This window comes from Elephas maximus, chromosome 16, assembly GCF_024166365.1.
Source record: "Elephas maximus indicus isolate mEleMax1 chromosome 16, mEleMax1 primary haplotype, whole genome shotgun sequence".
In the NCBI taxonomy this organism is placed as follows: domain Eukaryota; kingdom Metazoa; phylum Chordata; class Mammalia; order Proboscidea; family Elephantidae; genus Elephas; species Elephas maximus.
The window spans coordinates 49633131-49652762 of NC_064834.1; the positions used below are offsets into that span (position 1 = coordinate 49633131).

Below are 19632 nucleotides of genomic sequence, written 5' to 3' on the forward strand. Positions count from 1 at the left end.
TCACCTCTCCTGAGCCTGCTTGTGGGGATCCGCCAGAAGGCCTCAGCTGGGCTTTCAGCATCTCCGTCTCCTCCGATAATGACTTCCTATAAATCAGATCTGCCCTCCGCTTTGTTCCACACTGCTCCCAGCCAACAGCAAAACTCCCCATCCGACATCATAAATCCACCTTCATTTTCTTTCTAAATTTCTTTTAAGGCTTCTTTAATCATCACCTTGCAGCCTGGACAGATGCTCCCTTAAAGGGTGAGGCCCAAATGCAGCATTGCTGGGGAGGGGTGGAAGGCAGAGTCAGACAGGAGGAGGGAAGTGAGATGGGTTCTGGGGGGGATGGGGACAGGCCTGGACACATGAGAACGCCCCAGGGCACAGCTGGCTCCGCTTGCTTTGGGCTTCCTCCTGTCCGAGCACAGTGCTCCTGCATCCAGCAGGTGCCCAGCAGAGGGTCCTCTATCCCTCTCTGTCAGAGCCTCAGAGGAGCAGCACGTTGATGTTTGCTAAACCCAGTGGGCACTTCCTGTATGCCAGGCCCTATGCCAGTTATGTCACATGTTTATCTCCTTTCATTCTCAAAATCACCCCATTTTAATGGTAAGAAAACCGAAGCTGAGAGAGGTTAAGTGATTGCCCACTGCGGCACAGACCAGAGGTCCTTAGGTGCTGCAAACAGTTTGTGCTTGGCTGCTAACCTAAAGGTTGGTAGTTCGAATCCACCGAGTGGCACCATGGAAGAAAGTCCTGGCAATCTATTTCCATAAGATCACAGCCATTGAAAACTCTACGGAGCACAGTCCTACTCTGACACACATGGGGTCACCATGAGTCAGAATCAATTCAGTGGCAATGGGTTTTTGGCACAGCTTGGTGGAGGTAGGATCTGCACTGGGCAGTCTGGCTCCAGACCCTGCACTCTTAGCTGCTCTGCTGGATGGCTAGTTCAAGGGGCCCAGAGAGGCAGAGAGATGTGCCCAGGGCTACCCGGTCCACAGAGGCAGTGCATGCCTATTGGTCCCACATTCCCCCTCCTTGGGTTCCATGCCAGACCCTCTGTGGGGCGAGAACCCAGTTCTCAGGACTTCCAGGCAGGGCTGCTTCCTGTGCCACCCTGCCTCCAAGATGCTGAGGGGCAGCTGGGGAAGCTGGGGCTCAGGATGCTTATGAACAAGGGGATAGGGAGTGGTTTTCCCACTACCCCAACTCAGCGCCAGAGGCTCTGATACCTCCAGGGGCCCTTGTGTCCCCTGAGAGCGGGTGCATTGGCCGCTAGATGGCACTGTGACCCAGCAGAGCAGCTGCAGCCATCAGACTCAATAGTGTCTGGAGAGGCGGACTCCCCTCCTCCTCCCACAGAGCCGGACAGCCCGTGCGGAGGCCAGCGCCATTGCTCCGCTGTCACCAGGGCTGCCCCTGCTGCCCTGATCACCCTGGGCCAAGCAGCTGCTTCAGCCACAAAATCTAGGACTGCAATTAAAGTCCTGGTGCAAATGTATGGAGCTGCCTTCCAGCGTGTCCCTTCCTCCTTCAACAGCTCCTCCCTGTCTTGCAGGCTGGAACAGAGCAGGATTCCCAAGCTGAAGGTCATCAGAAAGGTCAGCTGGTTGTGGCAGTTTAGGCATCAGGACACGGGGCTCTAAGTTCTAGTTTCTCTACAAACCTCCTGTGTGACCTTGGGCAAGTCCCTTCTCTCTGGACCTCAGTTTGTTCCTGTGTAACATGGGAGGCTTGGGTTATATAAAGACTACTGGTCTAGTGGGTAGGTGACTCAGCCCTGGGGACCCCCAGATCCCTGACTGCACACCTGGCCATGGCTTCTTCCTCTCAGTCTGCTCAGGGCCAGCTCACCCTGTCTGTTTCCCTTCCCTCTTCCGAGGCACTGTGGCACTGGCCTGGCACTGAGCACTGGCCACGTGCCCAGAGCCTCAGCAATCAGCCTGGGCTCAGTGTGGTGGCTCTTACACTTAGGGTCCATTCTTGGGGCTCAGGGCACACTCGACTTGTTTTCCAGCCAGATGTCCATGTGTCGTTAGCTGAGTGACAAGGGGGGCTGCAGAGTAGCATTGGGGGGCTTGGTGGGTAGGGAGAGGATAGGCTGGAGAAGGCGGGCAGACAGAACAGTAAACTTGGTGGGCCAAATAGGTTCTTGTCAGCCAAACGGCTTCTGGAAACCTGCAAAGCTGCTCTAATGTGTCCTCTGGGCATGCCAGCTGCCCCGGCCTGTCTCCATGCCTCCACAGAAGCTGCTGTCCCTTTCTTGAGCTGCCCGGTCCTTCCAGCACAGCCCAGCCCAGTTGGCTGGTGCTCCCACCCCCATCCGTGCTCCTCAGCTGCCTCCTCTTGGTCCTCTCCTCAGTTCTGTGCCAGCCTCTCTGCCAGCGTAGCCAGCTCGTGCTCAAACCCAGCCGCAACCTTCTGAATTCTTCTATTCTGTGGATAACCCTCTCTCCAGCCCTTGCCTCCCTTCCATCTCAGCATTTTCAAGTGCTTCATCCCTCCCAGCCCACCTCCCTTTTCCTGCAGATCAAGGAACTTAATTGCCAAGTCAGCCCTGTGCACAGGACTGGGAACTATTCAGAAAAATTGACTGTACAAATCTAGGCTGAAGCTCCTGCGTGTTTATTCCTTTTCCCGGGGAAACGTGGTTTATTACCGACACTCAGCCTTTCTGCTGCACATTCATGTGCCCGGCTCTCGAGGACTTTGATGGGGCTTGAACTGTGCAAACTATTTTATTGTCTAGTCATTTATCCCCACAAACTCTGTCAGACAGGTCAGCATTAATCTCCCCCTTTCACCGAGGTGGAGAGCTGGCTCTTGAACAGCAGCATAAACTCAGGGAAGGCAGTGACAACCCTTTCTGGATAGGACTTTGAGAATGTGCCACCACCCAGGTGTCTGGAGGCAGGGGGATGACCCTTCAAGTGTCCTCTCAGCCTGAGGGTCTGGCTGCCACTTTAGAAGTCTGTAGTACAAGTTAGAATGGATACATTGGAAAGGTCAACCTACAAGAGATCTACCTGTCCCCAGTGCAGGTAGGTTGTGAATTAGGCCGAAGCTCACTTGAGAAGCTGCTGTGCAGGGCTCCAGCTTCCTGGTTCCTGGCACCCCAGACAGGAACTGGATTGCTCTGCCATCAGCAGTCTACTGGCAGATTATCAGAGTTTAGTCAGCAGCCTTGCTGGAATTAGAAAAACAGCCTTCCCCGGAAAGATCTCCCTCTCAGAGATTCAGACAATAGGTCCTCCATCCAGAAAGGTATGGAGGGGCGCTGGGGGTAGCGTGCCTTCAAAAAAAGTGCTGGAGAACTTTTGGAACAAGAACACAATTCTTTGAGCTCAGTTATCTGAGACAGGGCCCAGCTGAAGCTTAGGGATTTAGGACTCAATTCCTGGCTACTTACGTGTAAGTAAATAATTTCATCTGCTGTTTAGCAATAAAGCATGCTTTCCATCTCGGCTTTTGTGACCTGTCACTTTTCTCCTACAGAACCTATTCACCCATCATCTGGGTTTTATAGCAGGGAACGAGGCAAGAGGTTCCAGGGAGAAGATGGTGGTGTGGGTTCTCACGCCATTTGCCAGCAGGCCCCTATGTCCTATGGTCCCTTCTGAGGCCCCCAAGGCCACACCTGCCAACCCTTGGAAAGGCAGCATTGGAGAAGCTTCCTGTGGGTGATGGGATAGAATAACACCATCCTCTTCCCTTCCCTGGGGACACAAGCCATCCTCTCCTTGCGGCCTCTGATGGATTACACTTGGACTTGCAGGGTCCCAGACCCTCCAGCTCACAGCCTCTCGCGCCACTATGCATACCTGTATATTTGCTGACCCCAGCCTCAGCAGCCACATCTCTGAGTGCCAGAATGCCCCTGGAAAGGTCACTGGCCTCAGGGTCCATTTCAATGAGAGCGTCAGGGCCCACGTTACCATAGGCGTAATTGGCGATGTAGATAGAGTAGCGTCCAGAGCCCTGAGGAGGAAGGGAAGGAGGTGAGTGAGCAGGCTCCTTACTGGTCTGTCCTGGTCTTCCCCCTCCTGTCTCAGGACCACAGCTCTTTCACGGGGTTGGGTTCTTCTCCCAGGCTTAACTCCAGAGGTGCTTTCACAAAGGCTACAATGTGAATGATGCTCCCTGGAATTGTACAACAAAGCAGGCCTGCTTCTCCTTCCATCCTGTTCCAGAAGAACACATCGCTCCCTCTCCCCACCACCATCCTTTTATAGACAATTTTCTAATGTGCCTCCCTCCAGCTGAGCTCTCTCCAGCTGCCAGCCAGGGTAGCTGCTCAATAAATATTTGCTGATTGATTGATCTACCAATTCCCATTATTCTCAGTCTCTCTGTCTCCCATTCAAGCTCAATCCAGCCAAGATGACAAGCGAATTCCTGAGCCACCACCCCCTTCCCATTCTACACTTCATTCCTTTACTCTGGAAGCACAGAAGGCACAGGTTCACAGGGGTTTTCCTTCCCCCTTTCATTCACTTCTTTCTCCCTTAACCCCAGAAAGAAATATTATATTGCTTCTGCCTTTATACCACTGTCTCAAGTATTTTTTTTCCCTTTGCATCTGAGAGAAGCCCTAGGCACTAGCTCCTCTTTGCTGTGGTCGTTCTCTTCTCGAGTCCAAAACGCTGCTGATGAAAGATTCTTTTCTGCCTGTTATCATAATGGTGTTACTTCTTCAATGGATGCCTCCTCTTTCCCAGGAGATTCACTCAATTTCTACATCAGTTTTCTAGCTCTTTGCATCCTTTTACTCTCTTCCTTCCAATTAAGCAGACAGTAAATATTTCTTAAGCTCTATGTGCATGGCACTCTGCTAGAAATGCACTTAGGGCAGATCCCCTGTCTACAGGTTGCTTATAGTCTAGTGCGACCGGCAAGCCATAACTACAACACGATGCAAGAGAAACAGCTGAGCTCAAGACAAGTGTGCTCTGTCACCCCTCCTTCTTGGCCCTCTTTGTTTGCTTCTGTTTCTTATTCAATGGCCCCACCTGGCCACTGACTTTATTATATTTTCTTTGTGGAAGCTGATTAAGAGTCACTTGAGTCTGTCAAAGGAGCCCTGGTGGGTGGTGGCAAAGTGGATAAGTGCTTGGCTGCTAACCGAAAGAGAACTCACAAGCTGCTCCATGGGAGTAAGATGTGGCTGTCAGCTTCCAGAAAGGTTACAGCCTTGGAAACCCTATGGGGCAGTTCTACTCTCTCCTGCGGGGTTGTTATGAGTTGGAATTGACTTGCCAGCAATGAATTTGGTTTGATTTTTTTAGACTGCCTGTCTGGTGGATGAGGTCAAGGAAGAAGGAGCTCAGGGTATCCTGGGGGATGCAGACACATCAACAATCCTACAATAATATGGCAGAGAAGAACCCAGGGTTGAGAAGGGAGAGTGCTGACATGTCATGGGGTTGTTAACCAATGTCAGAACAATGTGTGTACTGTTAGATGAGAAACTGGTTTGTCCTGTAAACCATCTAAAGTACAATAAAAAACACGGGAGAGAATATGTACAGGATGTCCTGGGTGCACAGAAGAGAGGCTTCTAATCATGGCAAGTTCAGAAACAGCTTTTCTCAGGCAGGTGAAGTAGAGGGGAGAGAACATTCTAGGCAGAAATGAGAAACAGAACGGTGTATGGGGGCAGTGGTGGTTAAGTGGTAAAATTCTTGCCTTACATGTAGGAGATCTGGGTTGGATTTCCCACCAATGCACCTCGTGCAGAGCCACCGCCCATCTGTCAGCGGAGGCCTGCATGTTGCTGTGATGCTGAACAGGTTTCAGTGGAGCTTCCGGACTAAGACAGACTAGGAAGAAGGCCTTGCTGATCTACTTCCGAGAATTAGCCAATGAAAACCTTACGGATCACAACGGTCCAATCCCATTGTACATGGGGTTGCCATGAGTCAGCGGCCAACTTGATGGCAGCTAACAACAACAACAACAGGGAAACCACAGCCCGTTCACTCAATGTTGCTAGCATGTAAAGTGTAAGACAGGGAGGGTCAAGGGGTGAAGCTGGAGGAGGCAGCAGAGCTGTTCCCTAAAGGCTCCTGTAGCAGGGCTTTGAACTGGTTCTTCACGATTCAATTCTGGCCAAGGAAGCAACTCCAGAACAGACCCAAATTTTAAAGATTTGGCTGAACCAGAGCCACAATCAGAGCGGGAAAAATTACAGTAGAAACTTAATCTCCTTCTTAGAAAACAAGGGCAGCACACGTGTTGAATAGCAACCAAATCTCTTGCCCCTAGGATTTTGTGTAAAGTTGGAAACAGCGATGTCCTGCTCAAAGATGGCGGCTGACTGTGCTTCTTTGAATGTATGTCCCTCTCTACAGTCCTGCCAGTAATCCAGTCTCACACATCAGGCTACTGAAAGGGCTCACTATGCCTCTTCCGGGTCTCACATTCCAGGGCTTTGACCCGTAAAATTTCCCATTCCAGTTATGGTTCCAGATCACCCAAATTGTAAAAATTCAGGTCTCTTCCAGTTTTGTTTTGTCAGCCATGACTGAACCGGTTCAAACTGGTTTGAAGCCCAGTTCTGCATCCCTTCATTTTTGGTTGTCTGAGACTCTATCCTGCTACCTGTGCTTTACTCAAAGTGGTCCCTGGACCAGCAGCATTGGCATCACCTGGAGCATGTTAGAAATAAGAATTTCAGGCCCCACTCCATAGCTACTGAATCAGAATCTGCATTTTAACAGGAAGCCCCCACATGATTCCTCTGCAAAATGAAAGTTTGAGAAGCCCTGCTTTACAACACGGCTTCTTGACTGGGGAGGGGGGGGACTTTGCAAGGTTCTTGCCCATCACAGGAGCTCAGCATATTGTGTGGAATGACTGGATGAAAAGCAAATGAATGGGGCCAAAGGGGAAGGTGCACCGTCTCTGTAACCACGCACGACCCTACCAGCTGTTAGCAATCTTATCAACAAATGGGCAATTAAGCCCAAATGGACTGAAATGCACTCTGCTGGAAATTAGCATATTTACAAAATTCCATCCTACCTAATTCCTTACTTCAATTTATTGGGGGTGATAAAACTGACAAACATAATACGTTACAGTTGTAGAAGACTGCATATATTCACATATGAACTTGACCACGATAATTCTGGGAGGGTGAGATGATTCCAGAAGGGAGGTGTTTCTGAAGCTTTGGGTCCAGGGCAGTAGCTCTCACACTTTATTGTGCATCCAAAGCATCACCTGGAGGGCTTATTAACACACAAATGCCGGGCCCTGCTCCCTGAGTTTCTGTGTCAGTAGGTCTAGGGTGGACCCTGAGAATCGATGCTGCCGGTCTGGTGACCACGCTTTGAGGACGTCTGGTCTAGCGGTATTAGTGCGAGTGATAGGCCAGGCTCCGCCCCTACCTGGCTCTGTCCTTGGGCAGGTTCCTCAGCCTTTCCAGGCTGCCTCTCCTCACATGTTAAATGGGTATCATGTTTTCCCTGCTTCCTGGCAGGGTTGTTGAGAAGATGTAATGAAACAGCATATGTGAAAGGTCTTTGAAAAGATAAAAATGCTATACAAACATGAGGTATAATCATTATTGATCAGGGAACACTTCTTGTAAGAGATCAGCTTTGAGCTGGATCCAGAAAGGTGGGTGAGTGATGAGGCGGCGGAAGGTAAAGGGCAGCGGGTGTTCCAGGTCTGGGGCAGAGGCTGAGCGGCTGGAAGGGAAGAGGGGGAGAAGAGCACATGGGCGGTGGCTGGGGTGGAGAAATTTACCTGGTGCAGTGGCTCTCAAACTTTAGGTGCATCAAAAGTACCTGCAGGGCTTGCTGCAGTGCAGGGTGCTGGGCCCCACTCCCAGAGTTTCTGACTCAGTCATTCTGGAATGGAGTCTGAGAATTTGCATTTCTGACAAGGCTGATGATTTCCGGTCTGGGGACCACACTTTGAGAACCACTGACCAGACAGACTGAAAGGCCCCAGGTAGGAGCTGTGAGGCTGAGGATCAATAGAGTGAATGCCGTAGTAGAACTTGTTAGAAATTTGTGTCTGATACCGTTTCACCCAGAGGCAGGGTAGCAAAGGGGTAAAGGCTTCTGCTTCATTTTCAGGCAGGCTGCGATCAATTCCTGGCTATAGCCTACCACTTATTGCATGACCAAGGTCAAGTTGTTAACTGCTCAAAGCCTTAATTGTCACATCTGTAAAATGGGGGAAACAATAGCATCTACCTCATAGACTTATTATGAGGTAATTAGTCATTCAGTAAAATAATGCATGTAAACCATTTAGCACATTGCTTGGCATGTTGTTAGTTTAAAAAGTGTTAGCTGTTATTATTGTTACTACTGTTGTTTCCTACACCACAATTCATTCCTGTCTCTCAACTTCCGGGCTGGCCTTGACCTCCCCGGCTCCTACCCCAGAATGCCCCCTGCCCTCCACAATTCGCAGGCCCCAGGGAGGGCCAAGTGGAGGCTAGACTCAGAAAGCAAGCCCTCTCCTGGTGGCAGATGGACTGTAGGGTTCTTTCTGGTTCCCTGAGGCTTAGGAGACTGAGGTCTGGGACTGGGCGGGCGAGAGCAAGCTGCTAAGTGCCTGCCTACTGTGCTGTGGTGCCAAATTGTCTTTTGTTTTTTTGGATTTTACATAGTGCCTTTGTCCTGTGGTTAAACATGTGGGTGTGCAGATGATCTTGCTAGCATAAAAAGCGGGTCTCCTTTTGATTAACCTTCATGCACCTCCCACCAGCTCTCAGAGGAAGTTCTCACCTGAGCAGAGTGTAGGACACCTTGGTCCTGAACAAGTGAAACAGGAAGTTGGAAGGAGACAGGAAAGGCCCCCTGCCATGACCTCGGCCTGGTTCCCCCCAGATCCTCCCCGCTTTCTGGGGCTGTTCACAGCCACCTCCCCATCCCCTCCCACCAGGCTGGAGTCCAGGTGGCACAGATTCAGGTCAGGGCTAAATGTGGCTTCACAGCCCAGCTTGGCTTCTCTTCCCAGCACCAGCTTGTTAAGAAATAAATATTTATACCTGGCACCTGCCTTCTCTGAAGGCCTGGAGGTCCCTGTTGTGAAGATTCACGCTGAATCCCCAATCCCCTCAGTGCCATCTCAGTCTGAAGTGAGCCAGCCCCCTTGCCCCTGCCCCTAGAATGGGGCCCAGGGATGCTCCCTTGGAAGCTGGGCAGCAGCTGGGTCCCTGATTTAGTGATGACTGTTTGTAAAGCCAAGGAGGTGGGTGGCAGGGGAGCAGGTGACAGGAGGGATAAATCACCTCTCCAGCAAGCCTTCCTGGCTCTGACTGGGCCTGCTGAGATGGGGCCTGGGCGGCGGTCCCTCAGGCAGATGGCTGCAGCTGCTCTCACCCCACACCACTTTCTCCTGCCCCCCCCCCACTTTGATGGCCACCCTTGTGTAGGGTAATCTAGTAGGGCACCATTCGATGAAGCTATTGATGGGCTAGAATACAGTCTGGCCACCCTCTACCCACCCACCCACAGACCCCTTTGATGGCCTTCATTTGTTCTATATACGTTTATGGAAGGCCACATGGCTCAATGCCTAGAACATAAGTGTTAGTTGAACAAGTGAATGAATGTGCACAGGATTTAGAGCTAGAAGATTCTGATTCATGTCCTAGGTACACCATTAATCCTCAGGTAAGTCACTGCTCCAAGTTAGGCCTCAGTCCCCTCATCTGTCCAATGGATGCAATGATGACAACAACTGGCCTGCTTCCTCACTGGTTATTGGGAGGGTCGCATGGAAGGAAAAATGTGTAAGGGCTTGGTATATTGTACCTCATCCTGCAAGTCTTGGTTGTTAGGATTTAGTACCTACTACGTGCAAGATGGGAAATCCTGGTGGTGTAGTGGTTAAGAGCTCAGCTGCTAACCAAAAGGTTGGCAGTTCAAATCCACCAGGGGCTCCTTGGAAACCCTATGGGACAGTTCTACTCTGTCCTATAGGGTCACTGTGAGTTGGAATTGACTCCACGGCAATGGGTTTGGTTTGTGTGCAAGATAAGGAGCCCTGGTGTCATCGTGGTTAAAGCACTTGGCTGCTAACCATAAGGTTGGTGGTTCGAACCTGCCAGCCACTCTTCGGGAGAAAGATGTGGCAGTTTCCTTTTGTAAAGACTTACAGCTTTAGAAACACTATGGGGCAGTTCTACTCTGTCTCATAGGGTTGCTATGAGTTGGAGTTGACTCGAAGACAGTGGGTTTGGTTTCGTTTTATATGTAAGACACTATGGAAGCTGCTGAGACAATGCAGCCTTCAGCTCTGCCCTTGAGAGCCTCCACTGTCAGGGAATGTCTGTCTGGTGGCTCCGCTCCTGTCTCTCACGTCGCTGCGCGCCCTCCACTTCTCCCCAGGCAGCCAGATCCCCCTGCACTCACCGTCCTGTCCACACAGGCCACAGAGCGTCCGGCAAAGAGGCTGGCCACGCCACGGGCCACGTTGACCTCATCACTCAGGATGTCTTCCCACCGGTTATTGCGGAACTTGAACAGCTTGTCAGAGTATGTGGCCACTCCTGGAGAGGGGAGGAAAGGGAGGCCTGGTGGATCAGGGGCCGAGGCACATGTCCGACCTCTGGCTATGCCTGGTGCTACCTGCTGCAAGGTGGCTGGGCCTGTGGCTGTGGCCAGAGATGGATGGGTCATCTGCTGCAGAAAGACCTCAAGACGAGGTGAGAGTCCTCTCTGGGAGCACTGAAATGTTTTCAGTTGAGAGAAGAGACTCTGAGGTTTAGGAAAATGGCCAGTCCAGACTTCAGGAACTAGGGAAGAATGCTACTGCTATCATGTCTGGGATGACCCTCAAAAGCTGGAATTCAAAATCAAATAATCCCCAGAATCCTGATTGCCAGTATTTCCGCATCCAAACTCAACCCAGGATGCCTCTTTCCCCAGGCAGCTCCCCGCTAAATTCTCTGCTGGACCCCAGGGCCTGATTTGGATCTCAGAACAAATGGTCCTGGGTGGTGGGCAGGTCTCTATGTCCAGGCCAATGAAGGGGCTGGAAGTTGAGCTGTAGCAGGTCTGTCACTTCCACTCCCAGGGGAACGAGAGGGCAGCAGGGTCAGCCCTCAGGTGGAATCAGGGGTTGTTTTGCCTGGAGCATGATGAGGGGTTCAGGCAGTGCAGGGGGACTCCTGCTCTCAGGAGAAGTGGTGGTCTCCGCCTCCTTTGGATTCCTGACTCTTCGAGGATGGGATGGAGGCTAAGGAGCCCTTGGCTCAGGGAGACGCACATCTGCACCATATCACATGCCAGATGTAACTTCAGGAGGGCTGGGGCTTCTGAAGCTCATCCATGGCTAAGAAGTCTTGTTCTGGGGAAATGGGGGAGAATGGCTGGCGGCTGGGGCTCAAGGCCTTCCTAGTGGCCACTGAGGCAGAGCAGTCCCTCTGCCCTCACCTTTAGTTTACTTCTTCTTAACTTGAGATCCAGAGTGTTCTGTTTCAGGAGGGGCCATGCTCTACCATCAGGGCCCAGCACAGGAAATAAATGGAGATGAGGGTGAGCTTGAAGGGGAGTGGGCCTGGGGACAGAACCCTTGAACTTGACCCTCTGCTGGCCTAGGGGAGACACAACTTGCTTAGACTGAAGGAAGACAGCACGGCAAAGTGGTTAAGGATGCAGGGTTTAGAGTAAAACAAGCCTGAGTCCCAAATTAGGTTCTATTTAGATTCTAGTGCTAGGGTCTAGCTGTATGATTTTGGGCACGTTACTTAGCATTTCTGTGCTTCGGTTTTCTTATTGGTAAAATGGGGGTGAAAATAATAACCACATTCAAGTTTACTGTGAAAAATAAATGAGATGATGCACTTTAAAGGGTTAGCAGAGCACCAGGCATACATTAAGCCTGCAAAAGTGGCAACTATTATTAGATAAAAATGATTACTCCCATTTTATAGATGAGATACTGGCTAAGGTCCTTTTAGAGACATCAGCTCTGCACTACAGGGGCTTGGTGAGTGTCAGAGACTGTGTGTGAGAGACAGTGTGTGAGTGTGTGAGAGTGAGTGTGTTTGAATGTGTGAAAAGAGTATGTGGGAATGAGAGTGTGTGAGGAGAGCGAGGTTGTGTGTTAGTGTGAGTACATGAACGCAAGTGTGTGACTATGTGACAGCGTGCTTAAGAGTGTGTACAAATGAGAGTATGTGAGTAAAAGTAAGAGTGAGTATGTGAACAAGTGAATGAGTGTGTGTGTGTGAAAGTGAGTGTGTGGAGGTGAGGGCAGTGTACAAACCATCCCTCAGGTGGCTATACCCAGGAGGGGACAAAAGGGTCTCCGATGAGCTTGATCATGCTGGGACTTCCTGAGACTGGGACCCCCGGGGGCAGGGGCATCACCTGGCTGTCTGGAGTTGGCCCCGGGGATGCTTGCCAGATCTGTCCTTGCCTGGGGTTCCTGGGGGTAGCAGAGGCCCCGGCCAGGAGGGAAAGGCCCTTCATGAATCAAGAGGGACCTGCAGGGCGTCTGTGTGGGTGGGTTTTCGCTCAGGCCCGTGAGGAGCGGGGAGTCCTCACTGAGCTGCTGTGCCTCCGGCAGGGGATGGGGGGCAGTCCCACTCCCTGGAGAAACTGAGAAAAAGGCTCCCTGGATCACAGCACCGCACCCACTCAGACGGCCCAGCTCTCTCCCAGATCTGACTCCTGCTAGCCACGCGGCCTCCTGCTAGTACTTATCCTCTATCCTCAAGCCTTGGCTTCCTCATCTGAAAGCCCAGAATAACAACTGTGCTCCCTCCAGTGCTGTGTGGGAACTAAGTGAGAGGATGCAAATGAAGCCGGCCACAGGCCAGGCCCACCCTCCCCAGGGCTTGCCACCACTCCACACCACCCCTGCCCGCAGCCCTCACCTGAGCCCCTCGGGGCCAGATGTGTTTGGAAATTTAGATTTTTCCCCTTCATAGTTAAGAAAAGTAACACCATGCACACACCGTTTATTACATAACACCCCAGCAGGAACTGGGGGCAGCACCCCGTAATTAAACACATTAATATTTCTGCAGTGAAACATGAATATTCACACGAAGTGGTACAAATAAGGCCTATAAATAGCTCACGTCAGCTTCAGGACAGGTTTTGCCATCAATTGAGTTTCTCACAAACTTAAAAACTGCACTTGAGGCTCTGAGAGCCTTTTGGATTTCAGGGCTGCAGAGAAGGGGCCACCATCATTACCACTGTTCAAGATGGCTGCTGCGACTGGAGAGAAGTGGCTGCCATGTCATTGTTTCCTGGAGCCTGGAGGGTCTCTGAGGGCACCCTTGGCCCCCACATACTTCTAGATCTCCAGCCTTCACCAACAGAGACCCTTGCCCTTCTCTGTCAAACCAGGGCTCCTTTAGATTCTGCACTCCAGCTAACCCAGGGCCTTTCTTAAATGCCTTGGTTAAACTCCACCAAAGCTTGGGCCAGGTCAAGAAAGCAGCTGCTTTCCCTGTTTTCTGCAGAGATCTGGTGGCCCCTTCGGATTCTGCAGGGGAAACTTCTCAAGTCCCTGAGCTCCTGCCTCAATTAGACAAGGGAAGAAAACAGGCCCAGGTGACTCTACACACCTCTGCTCACCTCATCACCTCCAATTCCTCTTGCTCACCCAGGGCAGCATTTCACAAAGTGTGCTCTGTGGGACCCGCTCTCTGTGAGCTGCCTGGAGAAAGACTGCACACACTTTCTCCCTCATGGGGATTCTCGAAGGATTAAAAGCTTTGAAATGTCTTCCAATAAATTACCTGCATAATTTTATTTGGAGCCCTGGTGGTGCAGTGGTTAAGAGCTCAGCTGCTAACCAAAAGGCTGGCAATTCAAATCTACCAACCGCTCCTTGGAAACCCTATGGGACAGTCCTACTCTGTCCTATAGGGTCGCTATGAGTCAGAATTGACTTGATGGCAATGGGTTTTTTACGGGGTTTAATTTTATTTAGGCCCTGGGTGATGTAAACGGTTAAGCATCCAACTACTAGCCAAAAGGTTGGTGGTTTGAACCCACCCAGAAGTGCTTTGGAAGACAGGCCCAGTGATTTGCTTCTGCAAGGTCACAGCCTTAAAAACCCTATGGAGCAATTCTACTCTGAACACATGGGGTCACCACGAGTAAGAACCTACTTGATGGCAACTAATAACAACAACAATTTTATTTAGCCCAGCCTTTCCCAAACTTACTTAGCCATGGAAGCCCTTTTTGCAGATCACCTATTAGCTTCCTGTAAAGGTAGCACTGTCCTAGGGTGGAAAGGTCCTGTCTGGCTCTGGGTTTTGCTGCCAGAGGGGTTAGGGCGTGGTGTGCTGTTGGCCTCTCCCCACCTCCAGCCTCCAGGCTTCCAGCGGACCAGGGCTGCCTAGAAGAATAAACTAATTAAGGTGAGATGTGCAACAGTGGAGCAGAGCCTTGTAGATCAGAAACAGGAACGGCAAAATCAATGGCAGCCCTTCTGCAGGCAGAGGCCCGGGCCCGGGCGAGAGGAGGGATGGGAGCCCGTGACTTAGGAAGCGCAAACGCTCTGGCAGCCGCAACCTGGGTAACTAGGTGTGTCAGGAAGACAGGTCAACAGCTAGCTATGTGGGTCGATAGCACAGGCAAGGAACACCCAGCACCGGCCCCTGGCCCATGTCAGCGCCTGATCCCACCTTCGGGCTCCTTGTAGCGCACTCCGCCCTGGGGCACCTCACTGAGTCGGGGCGGCTGCCTGGGGAGAGGAGAGGCTGTTAGGAACAGAAGGGAGGGCTGAGTCATTGCGAGAGAGTCCTAGAGGGCGGAGGCCTGGGAGGAATAGGAAGGAGATTGGGGTGGGGGGAGGCTCTGGAGGTCACTTCCCCTATGACAGGTATGTCTGGGGACTCCCATTTCTTGAGCAATTGACTTAACCTCTCTGAACCTCAATTCCTCCATCTGTAAAGCGGGGCTACTGGGTGGCTGTGGGGTGAACCCCGAGATGATGGTTTAATATTGGCATTCAAGGAGCCTCAAAGGTGTCAGAGTCCAATGCTAGCTGCTGCCCGGTGGCCAGAATGGAAGGCCCAGTGGGTGAGGCTCAGGTGTCCCCCACGCCCCTGCTGGGTGCCAGGCACTGTGCGTGGTGCTGTGGGAGGCCACAGGGAAGCAGGAGTCGCGGACCCTGACTCAGGGAGCTTACAGTCCATTTGACAACACAGGAGCAGGTAGAGGAGATGTCATGGGCTAGTATTAAAATTAATTAGAGCTGACACTTTTATAGCATTTTCTATGTGCCAGGCACTTCACATATATTCACTCGTTAGTCCTCACCATGACCCCACAAGGTGGTACTAATTTCATGCCCATTTTACAGATGAGGCACTTAAAGGACAAGAGATAAAGGGACTTGCCTAAGATCCCACAGGAAGCAGAGCCCAGCGGGGCAGGACAGGATGTGCATCCAGGAAATGCCATGAAATCAGGATGGAAGAGCTCACAGAGGCCGCAGTGGTCAGGGAGGGCTTCATGAAGGAGGAGGTACCTGGACTTGAAGGGTCAGACTAGCCACAGCAACGGCTTCTATCTATGGAGTACTTAGCATGGCTAGGCTCTGTGTGAAGCCCTTTTTTTTTTTTACAACTATCATCTTGGGATTCTCCCCGTTGCCACTGGAGAGGTGGTGTAGCCCCATTTTACAGATGGAGAAACTGAGGGTCGGAGAGGCTAAGTCAATTGCTCAAGGTGACTGACCTAGTAAATGGTGGAGACAGATTCAAACTCAGGTTGTTCTGACTTCAAAGCCCTATGGCCTAGTCTGGCAGAGAGGAAGGAGTGCTGCTCCAGGCAGGAAGAATGGCACAGACAGGCAGTGCCATTTGCGTAGAGAGGAGGGTTTGCGCAGGTGGAAGAGGACCAACATGGGAGGGCAGGGAGTAGGGTCTGTGTGGAGAGACCCTGGAATTCCAGGACTGGGGGTGAAGCTGCCATTGGTGGCTTCTCATGGGGAATGACAGGGGAGGGAAGACAGTGTTCCCAGATTAACTGGCAGTGGAGTGAGGGGTGGGTTAGCGACGGAGAAATGGAGTGGGCAGCCCCTGCTGTAGTAGCTCAGGCTTGATGGAGGGTGGCAACAGGGAGTGGGGAGGAAGTGGAGGTGCAAGAGGCTGCAGCAGGAAGTGCAGGGGGCCTGGCAGTGTGGGGGGGGCCCAAGCAAGGGAGTGGTCCACAACATGGGGACAGTGACCAAAGCAGGGCACTGGGCTGGCTGGCAGCAGGCAGTGGGAGCTTGGCTTCAGCAGTTTGCATTTGAGTCAGTTGCAAGGTGGCCAGGACAGCATGTCTGTGAGGTTACTGGCCACACAGGGTGGCAGCTTGCAAAGTGGGGAGAGAGGGAAAAGACCAGGCCCAGAAACTGAGGCTGGCGAGCAGCCATATTTGGAGTACAGGAGGAAGGAGTAGAGAAGGAGGAATCATCCGAGAAATAGAAAACGTGAAGGTCCTGAGTCAACGCAGATTAGAGCTTCGAGGGCAGCAGTGTCGATCAAGTACACCGAATGCTGCTGAGCTGACTCTGACCCGTGGCGACCCCATATGTATCAGAATAGAACTGTGCTCCATAGGGTTTTCAATGGCTGATTTTTTTGAGTAGGTTGCCAGGCCTTTCTTCTGAGGCACCTCGGGGTAGACTTGAACCTTCAACCTTTTTGGTTAACAGAATTAACCGTTTGCACTATGGTCTTCACTTTACCATTCCATCATCCCTCCATACTGGCTCTGCCCCCAGAGGGGCCTTGGAGTCACTGGGAGGACCAGTCTGGGTTGTTGAGGGCTCTTCCTAAGGGTCATGGGCCTGAATGCCTCCTCCTCCAGGGCATGCCCCATCTCAAGGTATCACCTGACTTGTGGTCTGGGATTGGTGGCAAAGACAAGGGTGAGCTGGTGTGTGAGGTGGGGTGAAGGTCTCAGCCTCCACCTCATTCCTAAGGCAAGGAGGTTACTGCCAAGCAGCAGGGTTGGGGAGGTAGCCAGCAACATCCCTTCCTCTTGGTATGACCCTGGGCAAGTCACGAACCTTCCTTTTTCTTATCTGTAAAATGGAATAATGAGAACAGCCACGTATCCATTGGATTGTTGTGAAGACTGAATGAATGTATATAATGTATATAAAAGTGTTTAGGACAATGCCTGGCACTTGATAAGTTCAATAAATAACATCATCATCATCATCATCAACAGCAGCAGCAGCAGCAGACAGGGAATTGCAGAGCAAGGCAATAGGTCCTCAAAGAGCTACATCCCAGGAGGCAGGTGTGACATTAAATATAATATGCTTTACAAGACTTAGCTTGTGGAAGACCAGCAAGCAGTCATGATCCCAGGGGAAGAAAGAACCAGTTCAGGCAAAGGACATTTTTAAAAAGAATGAACCCAGGTTCCCCCTGCCCCTCACTTCCTGACCCCAGCCTTCCTTCCTCCGTCCTGGGTGGAGAGGGAATTCCATTAGCATCTGCCTGGTGCTGCACACACATCGGCTCGTTTATTCCTCTCCATGGCCTTGTCGAGAGGCTAGATTCTTCAGTTTACAGAGAAATTGGAGCTCAAAGGGTTAATCATTTCCCTAAGGTTGCACAGCTGTCGTTAAGCAGAAAAGCTGAGCTTTCAACTGAGGTCTGTCTGACTGCAAAGCTCCTCCCATGGCATTAAAGAGCAGAGGCGGGGGCCAGGGGGAGCAGCCCTGGGCTCCCAAGGACCCTCGTGCTGTGTTACTGTCGTTAGCTGCTATTGAGTCGGCTTCTGACTCACAGCAGCCCCGTGCACAACGGAACAGAACACTGCCCAGTTCTCCACTATCCCCATGATGGGTTGTGGATGGGACCATTGTAACCGACAGGGTTTTCATTAGCTGATTTTTGGAAGTAGATTGCCAGGCCTTTCTTTCTAGTCCATCTTAGTCTGGAAGCTCCACTGGAACCTCCTCAGCATCATAGCAACATGCAAGCTTGTGTCTGAGGTGCACTGGCAAGGAATCAAATCCAGGGCTTCCACGTGGAAGGTGAGAACTCTACCACTCAACCACCACTGTCCCCCATGCTGTGTTAGGACTAAGGAAATGGCCTCTAGGGCCCCATACCCTTTATGCTGCTGCTTTGGCAGCCTTGCCCCATCCTTGCTCTTCATGAGGGCCAGGAAGCCTAAGCAGCTCCCGAGCGCATCTCTCCAAATGGAGCCACACCGAGTGAGCTGAAAATTAGGGCTTCGCATCCAAGGGAAATATTGTGGGGGAATTAGGAGACCCTAGCATCCACTTTAGGGTCTAGGGGACCCAGGAAAGAGGGTCAAGACTCAGGACAGTCTTTATAGACACAGGAAGCTCCTGGAGGTCCTGTTAAAATGCAGACTCTGGTCCGGTAGGTCTGAGGTGGGGCCTGAGATTCTGCATATTAACAAGCTCCCAGCTGATGCCAAAGCTGTGGTCTGCAGATTACACCTGGGGTGGCGAGATCTAGAGTATCTGGGTGCAGTCGGACTAGGCCTGGGTGAAGGCGCTGTTGGACAAGTGGTGCTCCTCTCCAGGGCAGATGGTTCATTAGCTGTGTGGGCCCTGAGCCCCCATCCTTCTCTCCGGCACAGGACTGGCACCTCCTCTCTGAGAGATTACAAAAGCCCCTGTTTATAACGAGCAAGGCTGAGCCCAGAGGCCTTAAAGAAAAGACTGATACGTTCGAGTTCATAAAAATAAAAATTTTCTGCATTGCAATTGCCACTATGAGCAAAGACAAAAGAAAAATGACAAACAAGGGAAAAACTACTTGCGACTTGTATTACAAAGGGCTAATTTCCCAAATTTATAAAGAGGTGCTACAAATCAATAAAAAAAAACAGTAATCAATGGAAAAAATGGGCAAAGGCTATGAACAGACAAGAGGCTCAAATACATAAAAATATGCTCAGGCTTGCTCATTAAAAACAAATGAAAATGAAAACTATACTTACAAGTCAATTTTTTTTTTTTTTACCTATCCGATTGGCAAATATTTAAAAAACAATCGAGGATTCATTGTGTTGATCGGAGTGTTGGGAAAGGCAACCTCACGTATATGCTGACCGAGAGTAATGAGTACCGTCCCTATGAAGGCAAGTTGGCAATGCTTATCAAAACCATGGAAAGCCTGGTGGCGTAGTGGTTAAGTGCTACGGCTGCTAACCAAAATGTCAGCAGTTTGAATCCACCAGGTGCTCCTTGGAAGCTCTATGGGGCCGTTCTACTCTGTTTTATAGGGTTTCTATGAGTTGGAATTGACTTGACAGCAATGGATTTGGTTTTGGTTTGGTATCAAAACCACACGTTTTTTTTTTTTTCTAGTTTTCCAATGCTTTTTAAAAACTTTTTATGGTGGTGAAATATGTAACAAAACATTTCAACCATTTTTATGTGTATAATTCAGTGACATTAATCACATTCATCATGTTGTAAAACCATCACCACTATCCATTTCCATTTTTTTAAATCACCCTTAAAATCTCTGTACCCTTTAAGTGATACCCTCCCCACCTCCTCCTCCTACCCGCCCTTGGTAACCACTAATAAACTTTGGTCTCTATGGATATTTCATATAAATATTGTATGAGATCATACAATATTTGTCCTTTTATGGCTGACTTATTTCATGCAGCACAGTTTTTCAAGGTTCACCCATGTTGTAGCATGTACCAG

At 50.8% G+C, this 19632-nt stretch overlaps 1 protein-coding gene across 2 annotated transcripts in view; it reads right to left on the reverse strand.

Moving 5' to 3' along the window:
• CRTAC1 (cartilage acidic protein 1) overlaps nucleotides 1-19632 on the reverse strand; it is a 157599-nt gene that overhangs the window by 43468 nt on the left and 94499 nt on the right. For both annotated transcript variants that reach the window (XM_049855699.1, XM_049855700.1), the window contains exons 4-5: nucleotides 10368-10504; nucleotides 3810-3966 (exon numbers count right to left, since the gene is read on the reverse strand). In XM_049855699.1, the coding sequence (XP_049711656.1) occupies nucleotides 3810-3966; nucleotides 10368-10504 (294 nt within the window). The remainder of the gene's footprint in view (nucleotides 1-3809; nucleotides 3967-10367; nucleotides 10505-19632) is intronic.